Source organism: Nymphalis io, chromosome 15, assembly GCF_905147045.1.
Source record: "Nymphalis io chromosome 15, ilAglIoxx1.1, whole genome shotgun sequence".
NCBI lineage: Eukaryota > Metazoa > Arthropoda > Insecta > Lepidoptera > Nymphalidae > Nymphalis > Nymphalis io.
Window position 1 is genome coordinate 10,841,237 of NC_065902.1, and position 22,032 is coordinate 10,863,268.

Consider the following 22,032-nt stretch of genomic DNA (forward strand, 5'->3'; position numbering starts at 1 on the left):
CAGTCTTTTCTTAGGTATTGAAATTCTATTTTATCCAATGGGTTGTTATACTGTTTTAATTTAATATGGAGCTTATATTTTCTTTTTAGGCATTTTATTAAGGTGGGTGTAAACCAAGATGGATAAGACTTTTGTGACACAGGTTTTTTCGGGACGTATTTATTAATAGTTGTATATAGTATGGTATAAAACCTATCTACCATTTCATTAACATTATCGAGACAATCCTTGAATTCTTGAAGCCAATCAACATTGTTAAGAGATGCCAATATGATGTCATAATCGGCTTTAAAGAATTGATATTTGTTTTTTGAATTATTTTTTGAAGAGGGAGATTTCGAAGGTATTTTTATAATTACATCTAGAGGAGGATGGAATGTATCGATTTTACGTAATGGAGATAAGCTCTCATTTACACTCATCATGTCCCGGTCACAGAGAACATAGTCCAGCAAATTGTGTTTAATATTTTTTACGTTGTTAAACTGATATAGCGAATTAAAGTCAAGAAATTCTTTAAATATATTTTTAAGCGATGAGTTATTTGAATGAGTGTCAGGGATCAGCACAGTATTTGGTTCATTCCATGCTAATCCGGGTAAATTAAAGTCTCCAATAATTACCGTAGCGCAGTGGTCGCCATAATTATTAGTTATTATATTACTTGCCTTGTCAATAAATACTTCTAAAAAGCTTTGGTTTAAGGGAGGAGGAAAATACACAGCACATAAGTGTATTTTTGTTAAGTGATTCCCAGAATAGATTTCTATAGAGACCCAGAGATCCTCACAATCGGTCTCCAGCTCAAAACACCGACGCGATGGAAAGCTTTTTGAGATTGCTATAAGGACACCACCACCAGTTTTCTTATGAGAGTACTTGCATGTTTCTCTGTCACGCCTATAAATAAAATATCTATCATCAAATATTTCATTATCAGAGACATTGCTGTTAAGCCATGTTTCGGTTAAAATAATAACATCATAATTATTACTTAATACTTCGCGATTTACATCTTGCAAGGTAGTATTTATACCCCTAACATTCTGATAATAACATAATAACGAATCGTATTTTACAAATTATAACCAACTCTTTTAATTAAGAAAACATACAAAATTAATATTACGATAAATTCTTAAGAATATCAATATTTTTTACATAAACGTATTCCGTATTTTCAGTTTTGCGCATATATACTCGTCCATTCTTCACCCATACATAGCGGTATCCAATTTGTTTTGACTTTAAACGTGCTTCAGCATGCAGGGCTTTTATGTCAGGAGGAAGATGTTCACATACATAAACAGGTTTTTTGTCCCCGCTAATTCCTAGGTGACTCGTATTCAGTTTTTCTTTGTTATTGCCCGCTTTTTTATTAAATGATATGACAGCCGCCAAAAAACTATCTCTAGTTCTTATTGTACTAAATTTCACCAGAACCGATCTTGGACGTGGGCTATCCTTATTGATTTTCATAATCCTCGTACAAGTTTGTATGTCATTATCGTTTAAGTTACATTTCACGGTGTTAGCTATTTGTTTTACAGTAGTTACAAGATTTTCTGACCTGAATTCTGGGATGCATTGTATTTCTAGATTATATGCCCTAGATTGTTGTTCAAGTAATGCGAGTCTAGAATGAAGATTTGAAATGTCAGAACGTAACAACTTATTTTCATTCTCAAGAGACTTAATAATTTGTGTTTTACTGTTCATTTCCTGCTTTACTTCTTCAAATTCTTTTTCCATGAAGTAATAGACGATGTTATGCTAGACATGTTTTCGAGTACCTCATTGATCTTTCCATTTATTTCATTCATAATATTTACTTTAAATGCATCGATTATACATTTAAGTTCTTCTCGAAAGATGCTTCGTACTTCATTTAATGTCTCATCACTTAATACATTGCTAGCGTTGCTTGTTTGTATGCGCCTAACCGTAATATTATTTGATTCTTGTGGTGAGATATTGCTCGCCGGTTGTCTCACTGGCGTATTTGTATTATCGCTCTTAGGTCTCGAGCAAGTCGGACAGAGCCAGGAGATTTTGGAATGCTCTGTCAGTTCAGCATACGATGTTTTAGTGGTACTAACACAAGCATAATGATATTTCCTTAGACATATCTGACATTTGATTATTTCTACTGAATTGGGATTTCGTAAACAACATTCAAATTTAATTTTAGAAGACATTATTTTAAAGTTTAGAAGTTTCTTTTAATGTATTCAAGAAAGATACAAATTTTATAAAAATTTATTCAGTTCAGATTTAGTAAGGATTAGAACCCTGATCAGTCGTCTTAGTATAGCTTGAGGCGGCCGTAGGTACCATTAGACCAATCTTTACTTACGTGAGTGACACCAAATTACAGATACGTTTCATCAGTTTGTCGATAGATGAAATCGACATAACTTTGTTATTAAGTTACCGGCCATGTAATAATAAGTTCACCCACACTTATAAAATGTTCACTCACTAATTAATTTAGTTCGATACACATTTAATTTCCTGTAATGCACTAAAACTGAGTTCTTTGAATATTGCTTTGTAATAATAATTAAATCCACAGTTCACATTTAAATCCTTAGCACTTTAATTAAAGTTTAACTTAACTTTAGTTACCACATAATCTTATTGTCGTCTATATACACTTTAATTGTTCTTTTACCACGAAATTAATGAAGTGTAACCAACAATAACGATAACACACATTGTTTGAGATGTTATTAAAAAAGTAATGCAACTTAAACTGTTAAAAACTAATAAATTTTAATTTAAAACGATATAATATGCGGAGTCGATGTTTACTAAATCAGAGCGCCCTCTGTACGAACTTATTAAACAATTAAAACGAAAATACGACAGAGATCAGTTGGAAAAATCATCTAAAAACTCTAAAAAATTTTGGTATAACATTAAATCTATAACTAACTTGAACTGCTCAAAATCAGATAATACAGAATTACTAAACATAAGATCTTCTCCCACTGAATCAATTAATTATATCAATGACTACTTTGCTAGCGTAGGTGAAAAACTGGCCACTGATATTGTCCAAACAAGTGGTTCATTTTTTTCCAATACTCATACAAGTCAGTTAAACTCCTTTGTACTTCTTGATACAGACTGTAAAGAAGTACATGATGTACTTATGTCTCTTAAAACAGATAGTGCCCCTGGATGGGATAATATTCCAACTAAATTTTTAAAAATAGCTAAACTAGTAGTTGTTCCAATAATCTGTCATCTAACGAACCTTTGCTTTAGAAAAGGAATCTTTCCGTCCTTGCTTAAACGATCTATCATAACTCCCGTTCACAAGGGTGGTGACAGAGATGACGTTAGTAACTATCGTCCAATTTCCGTTTTGCCGTCAATATCAAAGTTAATAGAAAAAATTATAAATGTGAGATTATTAAACTATTTAAATAAATTTAAGCTTTTGTCAGAGTCTCAATATGGTTTTCGTCAGGGCAAATCCACGGAGGACGCTGTTGAAGCTCTAACCTCGCACATTGTTAAGAGTCTTGACAGTGGTAAAAGGTCTTTGGCTGTATTCCTTGATTTAAAAAAAGCCTTTGATACGGTCTCTGTCCCCATTCTTGTGAAAAAGTTAGAATATTTGGGAATCAGAGATACCTCGCTGGCTCTTTTTAGGGACTACTTGAGCGACCGAACTCAAGAAGTCAAAATTGGACAGTTTGTTAGTCGTGCCTCAAAAATAACTTATGGAGTACCGCAAGGTAGTGTCTTAGGACCTACCTTGTTTCTAATTTACATTAATGATCTCTGTAATTTAAAAATAAACAATGCTAAAATATTTTCCTATGCAGACGATACCGCAATTGTTTTTACAGATACTAGTTGGACTAAAGTTAAAAATACAACAGAAAGAGGTCTCTTCACTGTCTCCTGTTGGCTGAAGTCAAATTTACTGTCTCTAAACACAACCAAAACAAACTACATGCCTTTTTCCATCTATAATCGAACCCACCCAGATAGTAACTATAATATTACAGTTCATGTTTCCAATAGCATTAAATGTGAGGATTGTAATAACTGCTCCATGATCAAACGAGTGAACTCTTTCAAGTACCTTGGTGTGTTAATAGATCAAAGACTATCATGGGATGCACAGCTAGAAGCTATAGGATGTAGATTGCGTAAACTAATTTGGATATTTAAGATGTTACGCCACAAAGCCTCTTGGGCCTTATTACATAAAATATATAAAGCTTTGGCGCAGTCAATTTTGGAATACTGTATTCCTGTATGGGGAGGAGCTGCTAAATCTAAGTTCATTGAAGTTGAGAGAGCGCAAAGGCTTTTGCTAAAAGTTATCCACTTCAAGCCACATCGCTTCTCAACGGACACGCTATATTCAATGAGCCAGATACTGACTGTCAGACAAATGTATATCCAACGTATCATTCTTAAAGCTCATAAATCATTAAAATTCATTAAATCCAGTTCATTAAACAGAAGAATAAAACATAAAATTGCTGAAACGTATGGTGCTAAGACTACTTTTGCTAGCAACCAATATATAACACGTTCTGCCTACCTTTATAATAAAATTAATAAAATTCTAAACATATATCCCGAACAATATTTTAACGTCAAACAGAAATTATTTGAATGGTTAAAAACAAAAACATACGATGACACCGAATTAATTCTGTTTCATAAAACATAATCTAATCTACTGTAATCTACACATCCACCCACCTACACATACACACACACATACACACATACACACACACACACACACACACAAACACACAAGTAAAATTTATTTTGATATAATGTTAGTTTACCTACCGATTGTGAGTTTTAGTATATAGTAAGATATTGTTTATTCTTTTTAAGAACATGGACAGAATTGTATGTTATGGAAGAGCGGGTCCTTCTGTCACGAGTATTATATTATACTCACTAGAGGGTCCCAACCTTTATTTGCTATGTACAACTTGATAAAGAATAAACTATTTTTTCATTTTTTTCATTTTTCATTTATGTATCAATTTGGGGTTTCAAGTAAACACATACGAGTAAAAGAAAATGTTTGATGGGATAACGGATGAAAAAATATATTTGATTGCATCGTTAATAACATTTGGCCATTGAGACGAAAGATAACATACTGAGGAATATCAGATTGCTCCATATTATTCAACCACATTTGCTAAAAACTTTCCAGACTTGTTAAAATGACAATATATTTGAATCGGTTTGTTAATTAAACAAAGGGATTATTTAAAAGTGGTCCGTTTGAAAATCGCGGTTTGTGTTTCGATTGAATTCATCAAAATGATTTAAACTTCTATAACGATATGGTTTATTTAATTTTTAATAATTTTAATTTAATGATTAGTCGAAAGATTGAAAAATTTTGGAATATTTTTTTAAGCTCTAATTTACGCTATGGTGTGTGGTAAAGTAAAAAAAAATGTAACAATATTATTATTATTATTATTATTTTATATGTCCGGGATGGCAAATGACTCTACTCCACCTGATGGTAAGTGGTAGTAGAGTCCAAACGCGACGACGGCCAGTACAGTCGGGAAGAATGTTCTGTACTAGCCGTCACCGCCTTGCCGGCCCGCAAGATGCCTCTTCACGCCTCGTTTGAAGGAACCCGGGTTGTAAGAGGAGGGGAACACGTGAGCTGGTAAGGAATTCCATTTTTTGGTAGTGCGACAAAGAAAGGAGTTGCCAAATTTCTTTGTGCGCGATGGAATTGATGTCACAGTTAGGCGGTGACATCGAGAACCAGCTCGCGTGGACTTAAGAAGGAAGGGGGAAGCAGGAATTAGAGAGAATAATTCCTCAGAGCACTCGCCGTGATACAGTCGATAGAAAGCGCTCAGTGCTGCTATCTCGCGACGCAATTGTAAAGGTTCAAGGGTGTTTGTGACCTTTAAGTCGCCAATAATGCGTACTGCACGTCGCTGCAACCGGTCCAAGGCCTCCAGTAGGTACTTAGCGCAGCCATCCCAAAGGTGCGAGCAATATTCAACGCAAGACCGTACCTGTGTTTTGTATAACAGGCACAGTTGTTGTGGCGTGAAAAAACGCCGCACCTTGTTCAGAACTCCGAGTTTCCGTGAAGCTGTTTTTATAACAGTCTCGATGTAATCCCTTGGACTAAGGTCGCAGCGAACGTCCATCCCCAGCATGGCGATTTTGCTTTGTATCATCAGCGGTGTGTCACAGAAGGAGGGTTGAGGGTAAAATGGTGACTTTTTCGCTGTGAGAGCGCATACCATATTCTCCCGCCTCTCCTCAGTTTCCGCCCACCCAGCCACTGCGCGTCCGTGGTATCCACCATGCACTGTACTATCATCTGCATAGCAATGTATGTTCCCAAGGGAGAGCATATCATTGATATGCAAAAGAAAGAGTGTGGGAGATAGCACAGATCCCTGGGGGACCCCAGCATTCACTACATAGAATTGTGAAGCGCAACCATCTACTAAAACACGAAGGCTACGCTTGTGTAGGAAGCTGGCAATCCAGGCGCATAGCTGAGCAGGCAGACCATTTTATTAAGTGTCCATATTAAATTATACATAAGCCAATAATATTAAAGACTGCCAATTATACAACAAACAATATTGTATTAGTGTGTGCGAAAATACTTGTGTAAATTTTATTTACACTTTTATTTTTTTTTTTATAGAATAGAAAGGTGGACGAGCATATGGGCCACCTGATGGAAAGTGGTCATCAAACGCCCTTAGACATTGGCATTGTAAGAAATGTCAACCATCGCTTACAGTCAATGCGCCAACAACCTTGGGAACTAAGATTTTATGTCCCTTGTGCCTGTAATTACACTGGCTCACTCACCCTTCAAACCGGAACACAACAATATCAAGTATTGCTGTTTTGCGGTAGAATATCTGATAATATAGGTCTGTAATACGACACGACTGGAGATGCATATATATATATCAGGATTACAATCAACGGCTTTATATGCTATCCGAGGCATGGCAGTGCAACATTCCCAATTTTACTCTGGGCTGGTAAGTATTTTTTGAAAACAATTCAATAACTTTTAATGTCCCGATACGGGATTTATACCTCGGCATTTGTAGCATTTTAAGCTAACCACTTGAATACTTTTTTATAGATTAACTAGTTTCCGCTCGTGACTTCATCCACGTGTTATGGGAGAGGTGCAAACTATTGAATATCCTGTTGAGTAGTGAGGCGTAAGATCGTAACAAACAAATAAATAAACACTTACTTTCGCATTTATAATATTAGTTATCATTTATTTATAATCTTAGTAAAATTATTAAAATAAGGTCGTATTTGTAAAATTTCGTGCTTCGTATTTTCTCTGACTTTACATTTTTGAGAGTGTAGTGTTGAGATCAGTGGGTACGCACACAGGACTGCTGTGTGCGTACCCACTGATAACTTTTTTAATATTTTTTAATAAGCGCACTCGTCTGCAACACCCATAAGAAGTTAGAGGCAATATCATTCTTATTTACTTTTACCCGGGTTCTAAAAAGAGAGAAGCTATTTATTTAAAAAAATTGTGAATTCGATTTTTTTGTGTCATACTATACTTTTTTTTTTTTCTCTTTCGTGCCTTCGTTGTGTTATGCTCTGGATAAAAAAATTCTTATTATTGTTCTATTCCGGATAATGTTCGAAATTTATTTTAAAATTTCACATTCGCACATAAGAAATTGCATAAGTTATGAACAAATGACGTTACTCAAAATAGCAGTCGACAGATATTTTCTAAAAGTTGTACCAAAAACTATTATGTTATAAGATGTGAAATAGCTGGCATTGACGTCTTCCTGACGGATTTCGACCAAAGCGGCCAATCTCAAGAGAGATTACCCTTATCACATTACTACGCAAGACATATTATACGTCCTTTCCGAGGGAAGGGATCGCACACTTCCTACTTCCAGACTCCCAAATGCTACTGTTACAAATACTTACGTATGTAATTCAATTAATATATTTAATAATTACATATTTTTATATTGTATCCGATTAATCGGTTTAAGAACGTCATTGGTATTGTTTGGTAGTAAAGATAAAAAGTTTTTCCGCGCATATATAAAAAAGATAATTGAACGACTGTCATCGAATTAACGATATATGATATCTTGTTTTAGTTAGATTTTTTTATAGAGTGGGTAGGCAGACGAGCGTATGGACCACGTGATGGTAAGTAGTCATCAACGACCAATAAAGAAATTGGCATTGTAAGAAACGTCACACCCTTCAAACCGGAACACAACAATACCAAGTACTGCTGTTTTGCGTTAGAATATCTGGTGAGTGGGTGGTACCTACCCAGACGAGCTTACACAAAACGTTACCAGCAGTAGATTTATAAGGATGTCAGAAGTTTAAAGATATTAAAATTAACAAATAATAAAATTTATTACTTGTACCGGTGTATTTAATACTACTATGCATCTTCGACAGAAAACGATAACTTTGTATCCCACCCAAGACCTCGCGATCTGGGCCTTATATTGATAATTCCAATAAGGCAGTCGGAATAACACAAATTATAGTCATTAACAAAAAGAAAAATAAAATATTAATCAGAGTAAACTTTAATTGTATCTGTATGTAGTGCTCCTAATTGATTATAAACGAACACTAATACAATGGGATTCTGGTAGACGCTCATATTATCTAATTGCACTAAGCTCAGTCTGTATCCGAAATTAACGTTGAACCTAAGAGATTAGAATAATAGTCTTAGTCGTAAATTACTAGACTGAGTTAATTCAACTTGATCCAAAATCGTGAAATACCGCCTCCGTAATCTTACACTTTACAGCTAATTCGAGACTCAGATTATAATTCTCGATAGAGACCATTTTGATTTTAGTGTCGTTTTAATCTAGTAAAATTCTGATTGCTCTGTTAAGGAATCGGATAGTCAATCAAGGGAAATCTTAACATCGGATATGCTAAGATATTCTGTAACTTATATATATTTATTAAATGGATAATGGAGAACAAACATAGCACCTCATTATAGATACGTTACACCTGTTTACAATAAATATTTGTTTCCAGTAAAATATAAGAATTGTATATATTCAATATGATAAGGCCCCTAGGTGCTAAAAACCAAAAATTGCAAAATTTGAATCATGCAATGCCAGTATCAACCGCTTAAATAATATAATAAATGCAACCTTAGCCATTCAAAGAAAAGTCAATTAAGTCAATATAACATCCATATTGATAACTTCTATTCGTTTACACACCATGTTAATATATCTATATCCGCAAGTTGTGGTTGATTAATTAACCTAATCAATTATGTTTTAGATAACGTAGCTGATAGTGATTATTTGATTTGCTTAAGTGACAATGTTCTTAATCTTATTTGTAAATAAACGGACATATATATTAATTTAATACAAACTTTTTTTTTATAGAATAGGAAGGTGGACGAGCATATGGGCCAGCTGATGGTAAATGGTCACCAAACGCCCTTAGACATTGGCATTGTAAGGAATGTCAACCATCGCTTATAGCCAATGCGCCACCAACCTTGGGAACTAAGATTTTATGTCCCTTGTGCCTGTAATTACACTGGCTCTCTCACCCTTCAAACCGGAACACAACAATATCTATTTTTATAACTTATAAAAAGAGATAGAAAGATTTTTTATTAAAACACATTTTCAACATTTAAAAATTCTCGAACGATTCATAATGTTAAAATGCATTGAATAATAGAAAAAAGCAATTTTATATTGTTTTGCTTCAATACATGTTTCATTTCGAAACTGTCGCGAAACGTCAACAGTGGTAATATTCAATTATGAAGAAAGCACTCGAAGAATGTATGTGTATATATTTAATTAATTGAAAATCATCAGTGTTTTATTGGATAAGGGATATAAGTATACAAACCTTAATTGTGTTAGGGCTCTGAGGTTTCTTAATTTATCCAACGACAATTTTGTTAGTTTACTTACCACTGGAGTCATTGAACCCGAGTGTTCGCGACGAGTTCATTCTCTTGTCGCTCGCCCTCCTGGAACAATAGTTTATCATATTAATCAATCTTGTTCAGATGTTTTTGTAATAAATATCAATATCGGCATTTAAGCGATCATAAACGATCATTACTATATAAAACAATTCATTTCGATAGACTTAAGACTTATAAACTATGAAAGTTACTATAAATATATACATATAAGCGAAATACCACTCACTGACTGACTCATCATCAGATCTCCGAAACTATACACCCATTTGAATTGAAATTTTGCAAAATTATTCTTATTATTAATATTGATTATCATTATCATTATCAATGCGCCATCAACCTTGGGCACTAAGATGTTATGTCTCTTCAAACCGGAACGCAACAATACTAAGTATTGCTGTTTAGCAGCAGAATATCTGATGGTGGGCGGTACCCACCGAAGACGGGCTTGCACAAAGCCCTACCACCCGTCAAAATTATAATAGTAATTTTTAAAAAAAATCAGGCAATAATTATTTTTAAAACAAAAAAAAGATCGAATATTATATCGCGTCCATTAAAACTATAAAATCGATTATAATGTTGGCGCAGTTAAAATAAATTAAAACTATAAACACTTGTACAACCAGTCAATGAAAAAAATATTGAAATTAGTTTTATGCAGCAAAAGTCTAAATAAATGAATACAAATATTTTTTCGAATCAAAAATAATATGAAAATACTATCAAATAATAATAATGTATATGTATATGGACAATACTAATTGCTGCCTCGTTGGTTTATTGGCTTGATGTAAGGCCGCAGACCCGGAGGTCCTGGGTTCAATTCCGAGCTCGGGCCAATAAAAAGTTATTGGGATTTTCTGTCAGAATTTTTTCCGTATCAACCTGGAGTCTGGAAGTTGGAAGTGTGTACACTCCTGTGTCTCGGAAAGCACGTAAAACCGTTAATCCTGCACCTGAACTCTTTCCGGTCGTGTCGGATTGCCGTCCCATCGGTTTATGAGAGTTATTTATTTATTTATTTTTTTTATATTCGCCGGGAGGGCAAATGACTCTACTCCACCTGATGGTAAGTGGTAGTAGAGTCCAAACGTGACGACGGCCAGTACAGACGGGAAAAACGTTCTGCACTAGCCGCCTTCGCCTTGCCGGCCCGCAAGATGCCTCTTCACGCCTCGTTTGAAGGAACCCGGGTTGTAAGAGGAGGGGAACACGTGAGCTGGTAAGGAATTCCATTTTTTGGAAGTGCGACAAAGAAAGGAGTTGCCAAATTTCTTTGTTCGCGATGGAATTGATGTCACAGTTAGGCGGTGACATCGAGAACCAGCTCGCGTGGACTTAAGAAGGAAGGGGTTAGCAGGAATTAGAGAGAATAATTCCTCAGAGCACTCGCCGTGATACAGTCGATAGAAAGCGCTCAGTGCTGCTATCTCACGACGCAATTGTAAAGGTTCAAGGGTGTTTGTGACCTTTACGTCGCCAATAATGCGTACGGCACGTCGCTGCAACCGGTCCAAGGCCTCAAGTAGGTACTTAGCGGAGCCATCCCAAAGGTGTGAGCAATATTCCACGCAAGACCGTACCTGTGTTTTGTACAGCAGGCATAGTTGTTGTGGCGTGAAAAAGCGCCGCACCTTGTTCAGAACTCCGAGTTTCCGTGAAGCTGTTTTTATAACAGCCTCGATGTAATCCCTTCGACTAAGGTCGCAGCGAACGTCAATCCCCAGCATGGCGATTTTGCTTTGCATCACCAGCGGAGTACCACAGAGGGAGGGAAGAGGGGAAAATGTTGACTTTTTCGCCGTGAGAGCGCATACCTGTGTTTTCTTGGCATTAAACTCAACAAGATTATCAGAGCCCCATTTGGCGATGAGCTCTAATGTCCTATCGAGTTCAATGACAAGATTCTTCCGCCTCTCCTCAATTTCCGCTCGCCCAGCCACTGCGCGTCCGTGGTATCCACCATGCACTGTACTATCGTCTGCATAGCAATGTATGTTCCCAAGAGAGAGCATATCATTGATATGCAAAAGAAAGAGTGTGGGACATAGCACAGATCCCTGGGGGACGCCAGCATTCACTACATATAATTGTGAAGCGCAACCGTCAACTAAAACACGAAGGCTACGCTTGTGTAGGAAGCTGGCAATCCAGGTGCATAGCTGAGCAGGCAGACCATATGCCGGCAGCTTGGAGAGAAGACTTCTGGGCCTGACCCTGTCGAAAGCCTTGGAGATATCGAGGCTGACAGCCAACGATTCTCCATGCTTGTCGATAGCTTCACCCCAGAGGTGCGTTACGTACGCTAGAAGATCACCTGTGGACCGTTTTGGTCGAAACCCGTATTGACGATCATTAATTAAAGAGTGATCTTCTAGTAATGGATCAGTTGGTTGTTTAAAATCCGTTCCATCACCTTACAAAGTACTGAGGTGATAGCTATTGGCCGATAATTTGCCGGGTCAGACCGATCCCCTTTTTTGGGAACCGCTTGCACATTAGCTCTTCTCCAAGCCTCCGGCACACTTCCCGAAGAGAGAGAAAGTTGGAACAGGCGCGTTAACACAGGAGACAGCTCCGCTGCGCACTTCTTCAGCACTATGGCTGGTATTCCATCGGGATCGAGTTAGGGAATAGAGAGAGCATTTGTGTTTGCGCACACACTTGTGCACTATAATATCTCCTTCGTAGTTGGCTAATCTCTCTTGAGATTAGCCGCTGTGGCCGAAATCGGTCTGGAGGACATTATTATTATTATTACTAAGTGTATATCAAATAAACATCAGGCTAGGTTAGATTTTTTAAGATAATTTTGATAAGATAGTGAAATATAAATATAACATTCATAATAGTTTAATATGTGCTTAATGTTAATAAATATTGTAATTAAAATTTGTACTGAATACTGAGGTTACATATACCTCGGATATAAATGGGTCATTTATATCCGAGGTCATATATACTTGGCGCTTTTTAATTTCTCTTAATGTCCTTATTTTTGCACATTATTATTTTCTCTGAATGTGCAGTAATTAGTTTTTGTTGTTGTAAAAACAGGATTGTTCTAATTTGTATCTCAAAACCGTTCTTATAAAGTACTATAGTTTATATTTTATCGTGTTCACCTGAGTTTTATATATTTTTTAAATTTAATGAGCTTCAGAATAGAATATAATATTATTTGTTATTTGGAATTTGATTCATAAAAATGTATTATATTTTATCAATGAAAAGCATAAGCTTTTCATGTTAAGCACAAGTTAGTATAAAGAGCGAAGTTTTGAAGAAATGTTGCGATGTTTGCGCATTCGTGAGCTAAAATGGTCTGCCCTTTAGCGTCTTCAGAAAAGTTTTTGAGTTTGTTCGTTGATATGAGAATAACATTATGTATCTTTATAGAGATTTATGAGTCTTTTTTTAGATTGCAATTACTCAAATGTCTGAAAAGTGTTTTTGAAATAGAATATGAGCGTGAGATTTTGTTACATTGCGCTTTTAAAATAAAATTGTAACGTGTGACATAATTATTTGACGAGTCGGTTGCCGTGGTTGGTGGATGCTTGCCTTTCACGCCGAAGGCTGTGGGTTCGATTTCAACCCAGGACAGATATTTGTGTGCATGATCATGTCTGTTTGTCCTGAGCCTGGGTATAATTATCTATATAAATATTACAAAAGAAAAATAGTATATGTAGTATATCAGTTGTCTGGTTTCCATAGTACAAGCTCTGTATAAGCTTAATTTGGGATCAGATGACCGTGTGTGAAAAATGTCCCAGGATAATATTATTATTAATTATCGCATTTTGGTTGGGAATATTTGTTAACATTTAATAGTTGCAAATATGATGATATAATATTACCTCTGAACTGCTCCATTAGATTCATATTGATTGGAACAAGTGTTTATTTTATTTCTTTATGTTTTTTTTTTTTAATTTGTGAATTAAATGAAGCCAACTGTCTACAATGATCGGAACTTAACATATTTGTAATACGTTTATGATGTGGTACACAATTAGTTAATATATTATCAATACATGTTTCAGTGGTTCAGTGATTCTAGTTGATTCTAATATACGATTCGTGGGTGGTACTTGACCAGGCGGGCTTGTGCAAAGCCAAACCAAGTAAATATACCAGATAATTTCTCAATTACATATACGAGTATCTGAACTTACTTTTAAGGGACAGTGACAGCCTGTGAATGTTCCACTGCTGGGATAAGGCCTCCTCTCCTTTTTTGCGGTCAATTTTTTGTAACGAAATATAAAGCCTAAATTTTACTCAGCAAAGTTACAAAGTGAGAATAGCAAAGGCAGAGTAGTTTATTTATATTTTATTTATTTATAAGACATCAATACTTCATATTATACAGACATATAAAAATATATATATATATATATATAAACACAGAAAATGCATAAATGCGGTCCTACTGTTCTAAGAAAAATCTTCTGTGTATTGGAAATACTAATATAATTCCATAGTTTGGAGAGAATTCAAGGAGAATCAATTAGGAACAGAATCATATTTAAATCTGTTCCATCAATGGCTATGCCCGTGTGTGACAGTTTTAGGCACCTTATGTCCATTCTATACCACTGACAACGTGTATTAATTTAATAATATTCAGTTCAGTTATTAAGACGTGAAAAAGTACCAAGCATAAAAAAATCGCTTTTATAATATAAGTAAAGATGCTCACGTCGAGTTTTTATTATCATCATTTATCAGCGGGGCATATTTGGGACAAATTAATTTTTTCATCAAATACTTAGGAAAACCTCTCTCTTTGATCTTTAATTTAGTGTTTAGTGGAATCAACTTTTTGTGTTTTACTTAAGTGTGTGCTGATCCCGATTTTCGTTTTATTATATTGAATGAATTAAATATATAAATTGATTATAACAAATTGCTCCCTCTCGTTTCTATTGTCCTTCGACATAGAGCATTGAATTTATATTGAATTAAATATTCAAGAATGATTTGCATGTTTATTCAATTTATTTCAATAGATACGTTTATTTGCTTCGAATTTACGTACAGTTTGCGTTTCTTTTTTTCATTTATTTTCTAGTCTTGGATTGAAATGGACATCCGTTGATGCACTTTAAGAACGAAAAAGAGCAATTTTTATATATATTTCGTGTATATTTTTTATGGAAATATCTCGAAATCTTTTTTTTTTGGTTATTTTAATGTTGCTATTTTTACAATTAGTAAGTGTAATAAGTAATTACTGACTACTATACTCATCGGTATATGCTGAAGTTGATACTGATATGGTTCAGTGTCAACAAATTGACACTTAACCAATAAATATTTTAAGGCCTACGTTTTGTATAGGAACGTTAAAAAACGACAATTTTTTACAGTAGAGGTACGTTGACGAGCAAATGGGCCACCTGATGTTAAGTGGTCATCAACACCAATAGACATTAGCATTATAAGAAATGTTAACCATCGCTTTCATCGCCAATGCACCACCAACTTGGGTACTAAGATTTTATGTCCCTTGTGCCTGTAATTACAGTGGCTCACTCACTTTTCAAGCCGGAATACAACAATACCAAGTACTGCTGTTTTGCGGTAGAATATCTGTGAGTGGCTGGTTCTACTATTTTTTACATGGACATATCGAAGCAAACCAGAATATCTAGTACCTGTAATACTCTTGTAATTTTTTTTATAGAATATGAAGGCGGACGAACATATGGGCCACCTGATGGTAAGTGGTAACCAACGCCCATGTCAGTAAATGTTAACCATCGTTTACATCACCAATGCGCCACCAACCTTGGGAGCTAAGATGTTATGTCCCTTGTGCCTGTAATTACACTGGCTTTGTTCCGGTTTAAAGGGTGAGTCCCTTCAAATCGGAACACAACAATACCAAGTCTTACGGTAGAATATATGATAATAAGAACAAAATAAGTCAAGGTGTATATATAATACAGCAGTAACTTATGAGTGTTATGTGCCTACCGTAGTTTCACAGATTTTTTAACCTATTTAACCATTTGGGTACCCAAAAAATATATGCTGTATGTATTTGGGTACATAATATATTTATAAAAAAATCATTCATTCATTTATTCAAATAGACTTCTTGTAAATGCTATTGAATGTTACAGGATTAAATTGAACGTAAAGCGGGAAACTCAAATTTCAAAGTAAGAATTTGAAGCCTGAAGGAATTTAAAGAATATTAAATACACTCACTAAATTTTAATTATCATTTGAATAATAGAAATACCTAATTTATTAGTATTATCTCCTATCTTCAAAAATTCACTTCATATGTGAAACTAATATTTAGGATGAAATAGCTCAAAACTGAGTAAAAATTAACTACAAAATATATACAAGAAAAACGCATACATAACTTTTATTTATCAAAGAAATAAAGAGTCCATTTCATGTTTCATAAAACCTAGTACAAAGAGATCTATTAGTTTTTTTCTTAACAATTTTACATTAAGCGCCTTTTGATTCTTACGAGAAAGATATTTAAAACTGTTTTGATTTCGTCGCTTATTCGTGTATTTAATTTTAGTTGATAAGGTATTTATTTATTAAAGTTTTTTCTGATGTTGTGTTGTCATTACCGCCAATAGACATTGGCAACGTAGGAAATTTTACCCATTACTTACATCAAAAATGCGATGAACCTTGGGACTGCGATGATATGTCCCTCGTGTCCTTTAATTACATTGCTTAGCACGTGTACACGTGTGTATTACTTTTTAACAATGTGATTTGTGGCAGTTAAAGCTGAAAAGACAGAACCTCATTCTATTAAACTATTCTAGACTAATATGCTAGCTTACTAGCATTCTCACTAGCTTACTAGCCTTGAAATAAAGCAAGTTCTATACACATGAAACCAGAATTACTAACTTGCAAGCTTGGCTTGAGAAACTTATCTCGTGTATCCTGGGCATTAGTTTAATTCGAATGTTAGAAGTAATTATAACGACATAGAATATAATGAAACAGTTACATCCATCTACCTAACAATATATATTTTATTCATTGCGTCAGAATAATACATTTTTATGAATAAATTAAATATTTTTATAACATTAATATTTTTTGTATGTGCTGGAACCGAAGGTTGTGTGATGTTCCTTATATTGGTGCACTATGGCTTTCGCTTTATGCAATGAAATTTATTAACGAATATTAAGCTATAGGTTTTTTTATTGAAAACAGCAGTACCTAGTATTGTTGTGTTCCGGTTTGAAGGGCTCTTAATAAGAGTGACACAACATCTTAGTTCCCAAGGTTCGTGGCGCATTGGCGATCTAGGCGATGGTTTACATTTCTTGCAATGCCAATGTCTATGGGCATTGGTGATCATTTACCATCAGGTGGCCCATATGCTCGTCCGCCCACCTATACTATAAAAAAAACTTAATTATTTTCATTGGAAATTCGTATTTAGCGTATAAACTGAAACATATTTACTTTTGCATTTAAAATACAAGTATCAATTATCTTAGCTCATATAATAAATCACATTAAAACGTTAGCCCTATAATCACTCTAGTTACGAAACTAAAAATGAGTTTAAGCAAATTTACATTTCAAAATCAATATAACGCTTAAAAAAAATTATAGCACTGTTTACGTCATCGTTTTTATTTCATAGGATTAATAATAAACTTGAAAATTCTAAGTATGAGAGCATAATTTAAAACTTTTCCTCAATATATCTACTTTTTCTCCGAAACATGTTCACTTTTACGATGTTTTTGTTACAGCTGTGCACGTCAAATTGGACGAAACGAACAAAGTTGTCAAAACAAAAATAAAAAATAATACTGGAGCTTCCTTGATCGATTCCTCGCTGTTATGATTTTTTCCAAGAAAATAGAAAATTATATCTTCCTAGAAATTCTTACAAGACAATGGGCTTTGTTTTCAGATTACAGATGACAAATGGGCTATATATATATATAGAACCCATACATATATGAATTTGTCATAGAAGCTTATAGTGCATCAGAGTTGAGTTAGTGCATGAGAGTCGGGCCAAGCCAATTTTATTTTATTAGTCAAGAAATCATTTGAAGCAAGTGTTTGTAATTAACTATAAAAATATGCAACTATAGAATTATTTCTAACAATTCAAATCACTGAAATCACTTGTAAGATTAATTTATATATACATATATTACAAAGTATATTTAACATATGTTAAGTATATTTTACATTTTAAGTATACTTTTTAAAACAGTACGAATAATAAGGCTGTTACATCAAACACGAGAATTGGAAGGTATATTAAAGTAAATATATTAAAGTAATCTTTTTGTTTGCTAGTTTTAAGTAATTGTTAAACATACTTTTTTAAGGTCAGTTAACAAATAAACAAATAAAAAAGCCGAGATAGGCTAGTGGTTAGAACGCGTGAATCTTAACTGATGATCGTGGGTTCAAACCCGGGCAAGCGCCACTGAATTTTCATGTGCTTAATTTGTGATTATAATTCATCTCGTGCTTGACGGTGAAGGAAAACATCGTGAGGAAACCTGCATGTGTCTAATTTCATTGAAATTATGCCACATGTGTATTCTACCAACCCGCATTGGAGCAGCGTGGTGGAATAAGCTACAAACCTTCTCCTCAAAAGGGAGAGGAGGCCTTAGCCCAGCAGTGGGCTAAAAAGCCCTGTTCCAACTTTCTCTCTCTTCGGGATGTGTGCCGGAGGCTTGGAGAAGACCTAATGTGCAAGCGGTTCCCAAAAAAGGGAATCGGTCTGACCCGGCAAATTATCGGCCAATAGCTATCACCTCAGTACTTTGTAAGGTGATGGAACGGATTTTAAACAACCAACTGATCCATTACCTAGAAGATCACTGTCTAATTAATGATCGTCAGTACGGGTTTCGACCAAAACGTCCACAGGTGATCTTCTAGCGTACGTAACGCACCTCTGGGGTGAAGCTATCGACAAGCATGGAGAATCGTTGGCTGTCAGCCTCGATATCTCCAAGGCTTTCGACAGGGTCTGGCACAGAAGTCTTCTCTCCAAGCTACCGGCATATGGTCTGCCTGCCAGCTATGCACCTAGATTGCCAGCTTCCTACACAAGCGTAGCCTTCGTGTTTTAGTAGATGGTTGCGCTTCACAATTCTATGTAGTGAATGCTGGCGTCCCCCAGGGATCTGTGCTATCTCCCACACTCTTTCTTTTGCATATCAATGATATGCTCTCTCTTGGGAACATACATTGCTATGCAGATGATAGTACAGTGCATGGTGGATACCACGGACGCGCAGTGGCTGGGCGGGCGGAAACTGAGGAGAGGCGGGAAAATCTTGTTATTGAACTCGATAGGACATTAGAGCTCATCGCCAAATGGGGTTCTGATAATCTTGTTGAGTTTAATGCCAAGAAAACACAGGTGTGCGCTCTCACAGCGAAAAAGTCACCATTTTACCCTCATCCCTCCCTCTGTGGCACTCCGCTGATGATACAAAGCAAAATCGCCATGCTGGGGATGGACGTTCGCTGCGACCTTAGTCCAAGGGATTACATCGAGGCTATTATAAAAACAGCTTCACGAAAACTCGGAGTTCTGAACAAGGTGCGGCGTTTTTTCACGCCACAACAACTGTGCCTGTTATACAAAACACAGGTACGGTCTTGCGTTGAATATTGCTCGCACCTTTGGGATGGCTCCGCTAAGTACCTAATGGAGGCCTTGGACCGGTTGCAGCGACGTGCAGTACGCATTATTGGCGACGTAAAGGTCACAAACACCCTTGAACCTTTACAATTGCGTCGCGAGATAGCAGCACTGAGCGCTTTCTATCGTCTGTATCACGGCGAGTGCTCTGAGGAATTATTCTCTCTAATTCCTGCTTCCCTCTTCCTTCTTAAGTCCACGCGAGCTGGTTCTCGATGTCACCGCCTAACTGTGACATCAATTCCATCGCGCACAAAGAAATTTGGCAACTCCTTTCTTTGTCGCACTTCCAAAAAATGGAATTCCTTACCAGCTCACGTGTTCCCCCCTCCTCTTACAACCCGGGTTCCTTCAAACGAGGCGTGAAGAGGCATCTTGCGGGCCGGCAAGGCGGGGACGGCTAGTACAGAACATTCTTCCCGACTGTACTGGCCGTCGTTGCGTTTGGACTCTACTACCACTTACCATCAGGTGGAGTAGAGTCATTTGCCATCCCGGGGCATATAAAAAAAAAGTGGGACATTAACAGGCTGTTACTGTTACTGTTACTGTAACAAATAAAGCAAAACATTTTGAAATACAAATGAAATGTAATGCTAAATAACACAAAATCTTAGTCTTTTCTAAAATCCAAAAACTTTTCATTGGCCTCATCTGAGGTTAAGTTAAAACTTAGGCCCTCAGAATCTGTAGCATTATAAACTAGCCAAACCTACGGTGAAGTAACAAGAAATTCAGTGAGTGAGCCAGTAAATATCTTAGATTCTACGGTTAGCAGCTCGTTGATGGTGTAAAAAGTGCAAATTGCTTACAGTATCAGTGACTAAAGGCGATACCTACCATCTATTTATTAGGAAGGATGATTTGCTCATCTGCCTTCCTAAAATAAATAAGTAAAAAAAAGTTACTAAATAAATAATACAACATAGTTTCATTGTTCAAAAATCATTCCCAATTTAAATTGCTAGAAAGAATTACAATAGTTGTTGTAATTGTTTTGAGTCAGAGTCAGCCTGCATAGACAAGGTACTCCTGCGTATGATTTTAGTCTAATTGTATTATTTCGTTTACATATTGTTCTAAATAAATGAGTTTATCTATATATCTAAGCAATTAATCCAACAAGATTAATACCAATGTTTCATACGGTGTTCTTGAACTCGCTAAACCATACAATACGTTACAAGCGTTCCAAACGAACCGAGAAGTAATGGGGGCATTAATCTGGCGTGTTTTCGTTTTGTTTTTTACATTCATTATTGATCATATTTAATTGGTCGTTTTGTTCAATCTGTTCATTATTTGTTTTTTATGTATTATTGTAATATATTCTCCTCAGTTTGAACATATATTGAATATTGTAACGAATAGCGATTCTATGTAAATTGATGAAAATGAAATTGGTTAAATTTTTTAAGTAAATGAGAAGATCTTGAATTTTATACCGATTGACACAAAATTTTGGGATCTGATTATGATGATGACGACTGATCATGATGATATCATCTTGACCAATATCTGCCACTTCATCCATTCCAAAGAACTGCGCATAACATATTATAGTACTGAAATGTGAACGGAACTTAGCCACTAGACGAACGAGGCGGAAGTTTTGGGACTTAAAAGAAACAGCCTTCGAATGTCGTTTGGGCTTTTTTTAAATGTATAGGCTAACGCTTGACTGTTATTATACCTGATTGAAAGTTAGATATAGTCTAAGATGGAGCGCGCTTGCCTAGAAGATGCCTATTCACTCTAGACTTGAAGGTACCCCAATTGTAGGTGGTGAGGAAAACGGAGGTCGGGACAGTATTCCAGACCTTGGCGGTGCGTATGAGATCTCACTTGGGCTGTATATAGAGTCAGAAGCTATTCCGGTATGATGTACTGTTTGACCTTATTGAGGATGCCAAGTTTTTTGCTTGCAAGCTCGGTTTCATGGGTATAGATGGGTATAGATACATTTTGGAGAGTCGGAGTCAGGTGCAATGGACTTCTCTTGGCGGTGAACAAACACGCTTGAGTCTTGGTAGGATTAAATTTGACTTCTTTATCATCGCCCCAATTCGATACCTCTTCCAATGTCGAATTGATGCTTTCTACCAAGGCCTCCCTGTACTCACGAGTTTCTGTTGCACTAGCTGTTGTCTGCGTACCCAAAGATACGTACGTACGTACCGGGTTTCAGTAGATCTTTTATATGCAGCAAGAAGAGTGTAGCGGAGAGAATTGATCCCTGAAAGGCTTCCTCACTATTTTTGGTACTTATTCTAACACGCTGTTCTATTGCAGGTTGGCGGATACTAAATAG

General features: G+C 35.8%; 2 protein-coding genes across 2 annotated transcripts in view; both read right to left on the minus strand.

Moving 5' to 3' along the window:
- Window positions 1–22,032, minus strand: part of LOC126773769 (RING finger protein nhl-1) — a 440,095-nt gene that overhangs the window by 146,324 nt on the left and 271,739 nt on the right. The gene's annotated exons all lie outside the window — the stretch shown is intronic.
- LOC126773818 (5-hydroxytryptamine receptor) overlaps window positions 1–22,032 on the minus strand; it is a 102,488-nt gene that overhangs the window by 17,235 nt on the left and 63,221 nt on the right. The window contains exon 2 of the mRNA XM_050495014.1: window positions 10,002–10,060. Coding sequence (XP_050350971.1) covers window positions 10,002–10,041 — 40 coding nt within the window. The 5' untranslated portion in view covers window positions 10,042–10,060. The remainder of the gene's footprint in view (window positions 1–10,001; window positions 10,061–22,032) is intronic.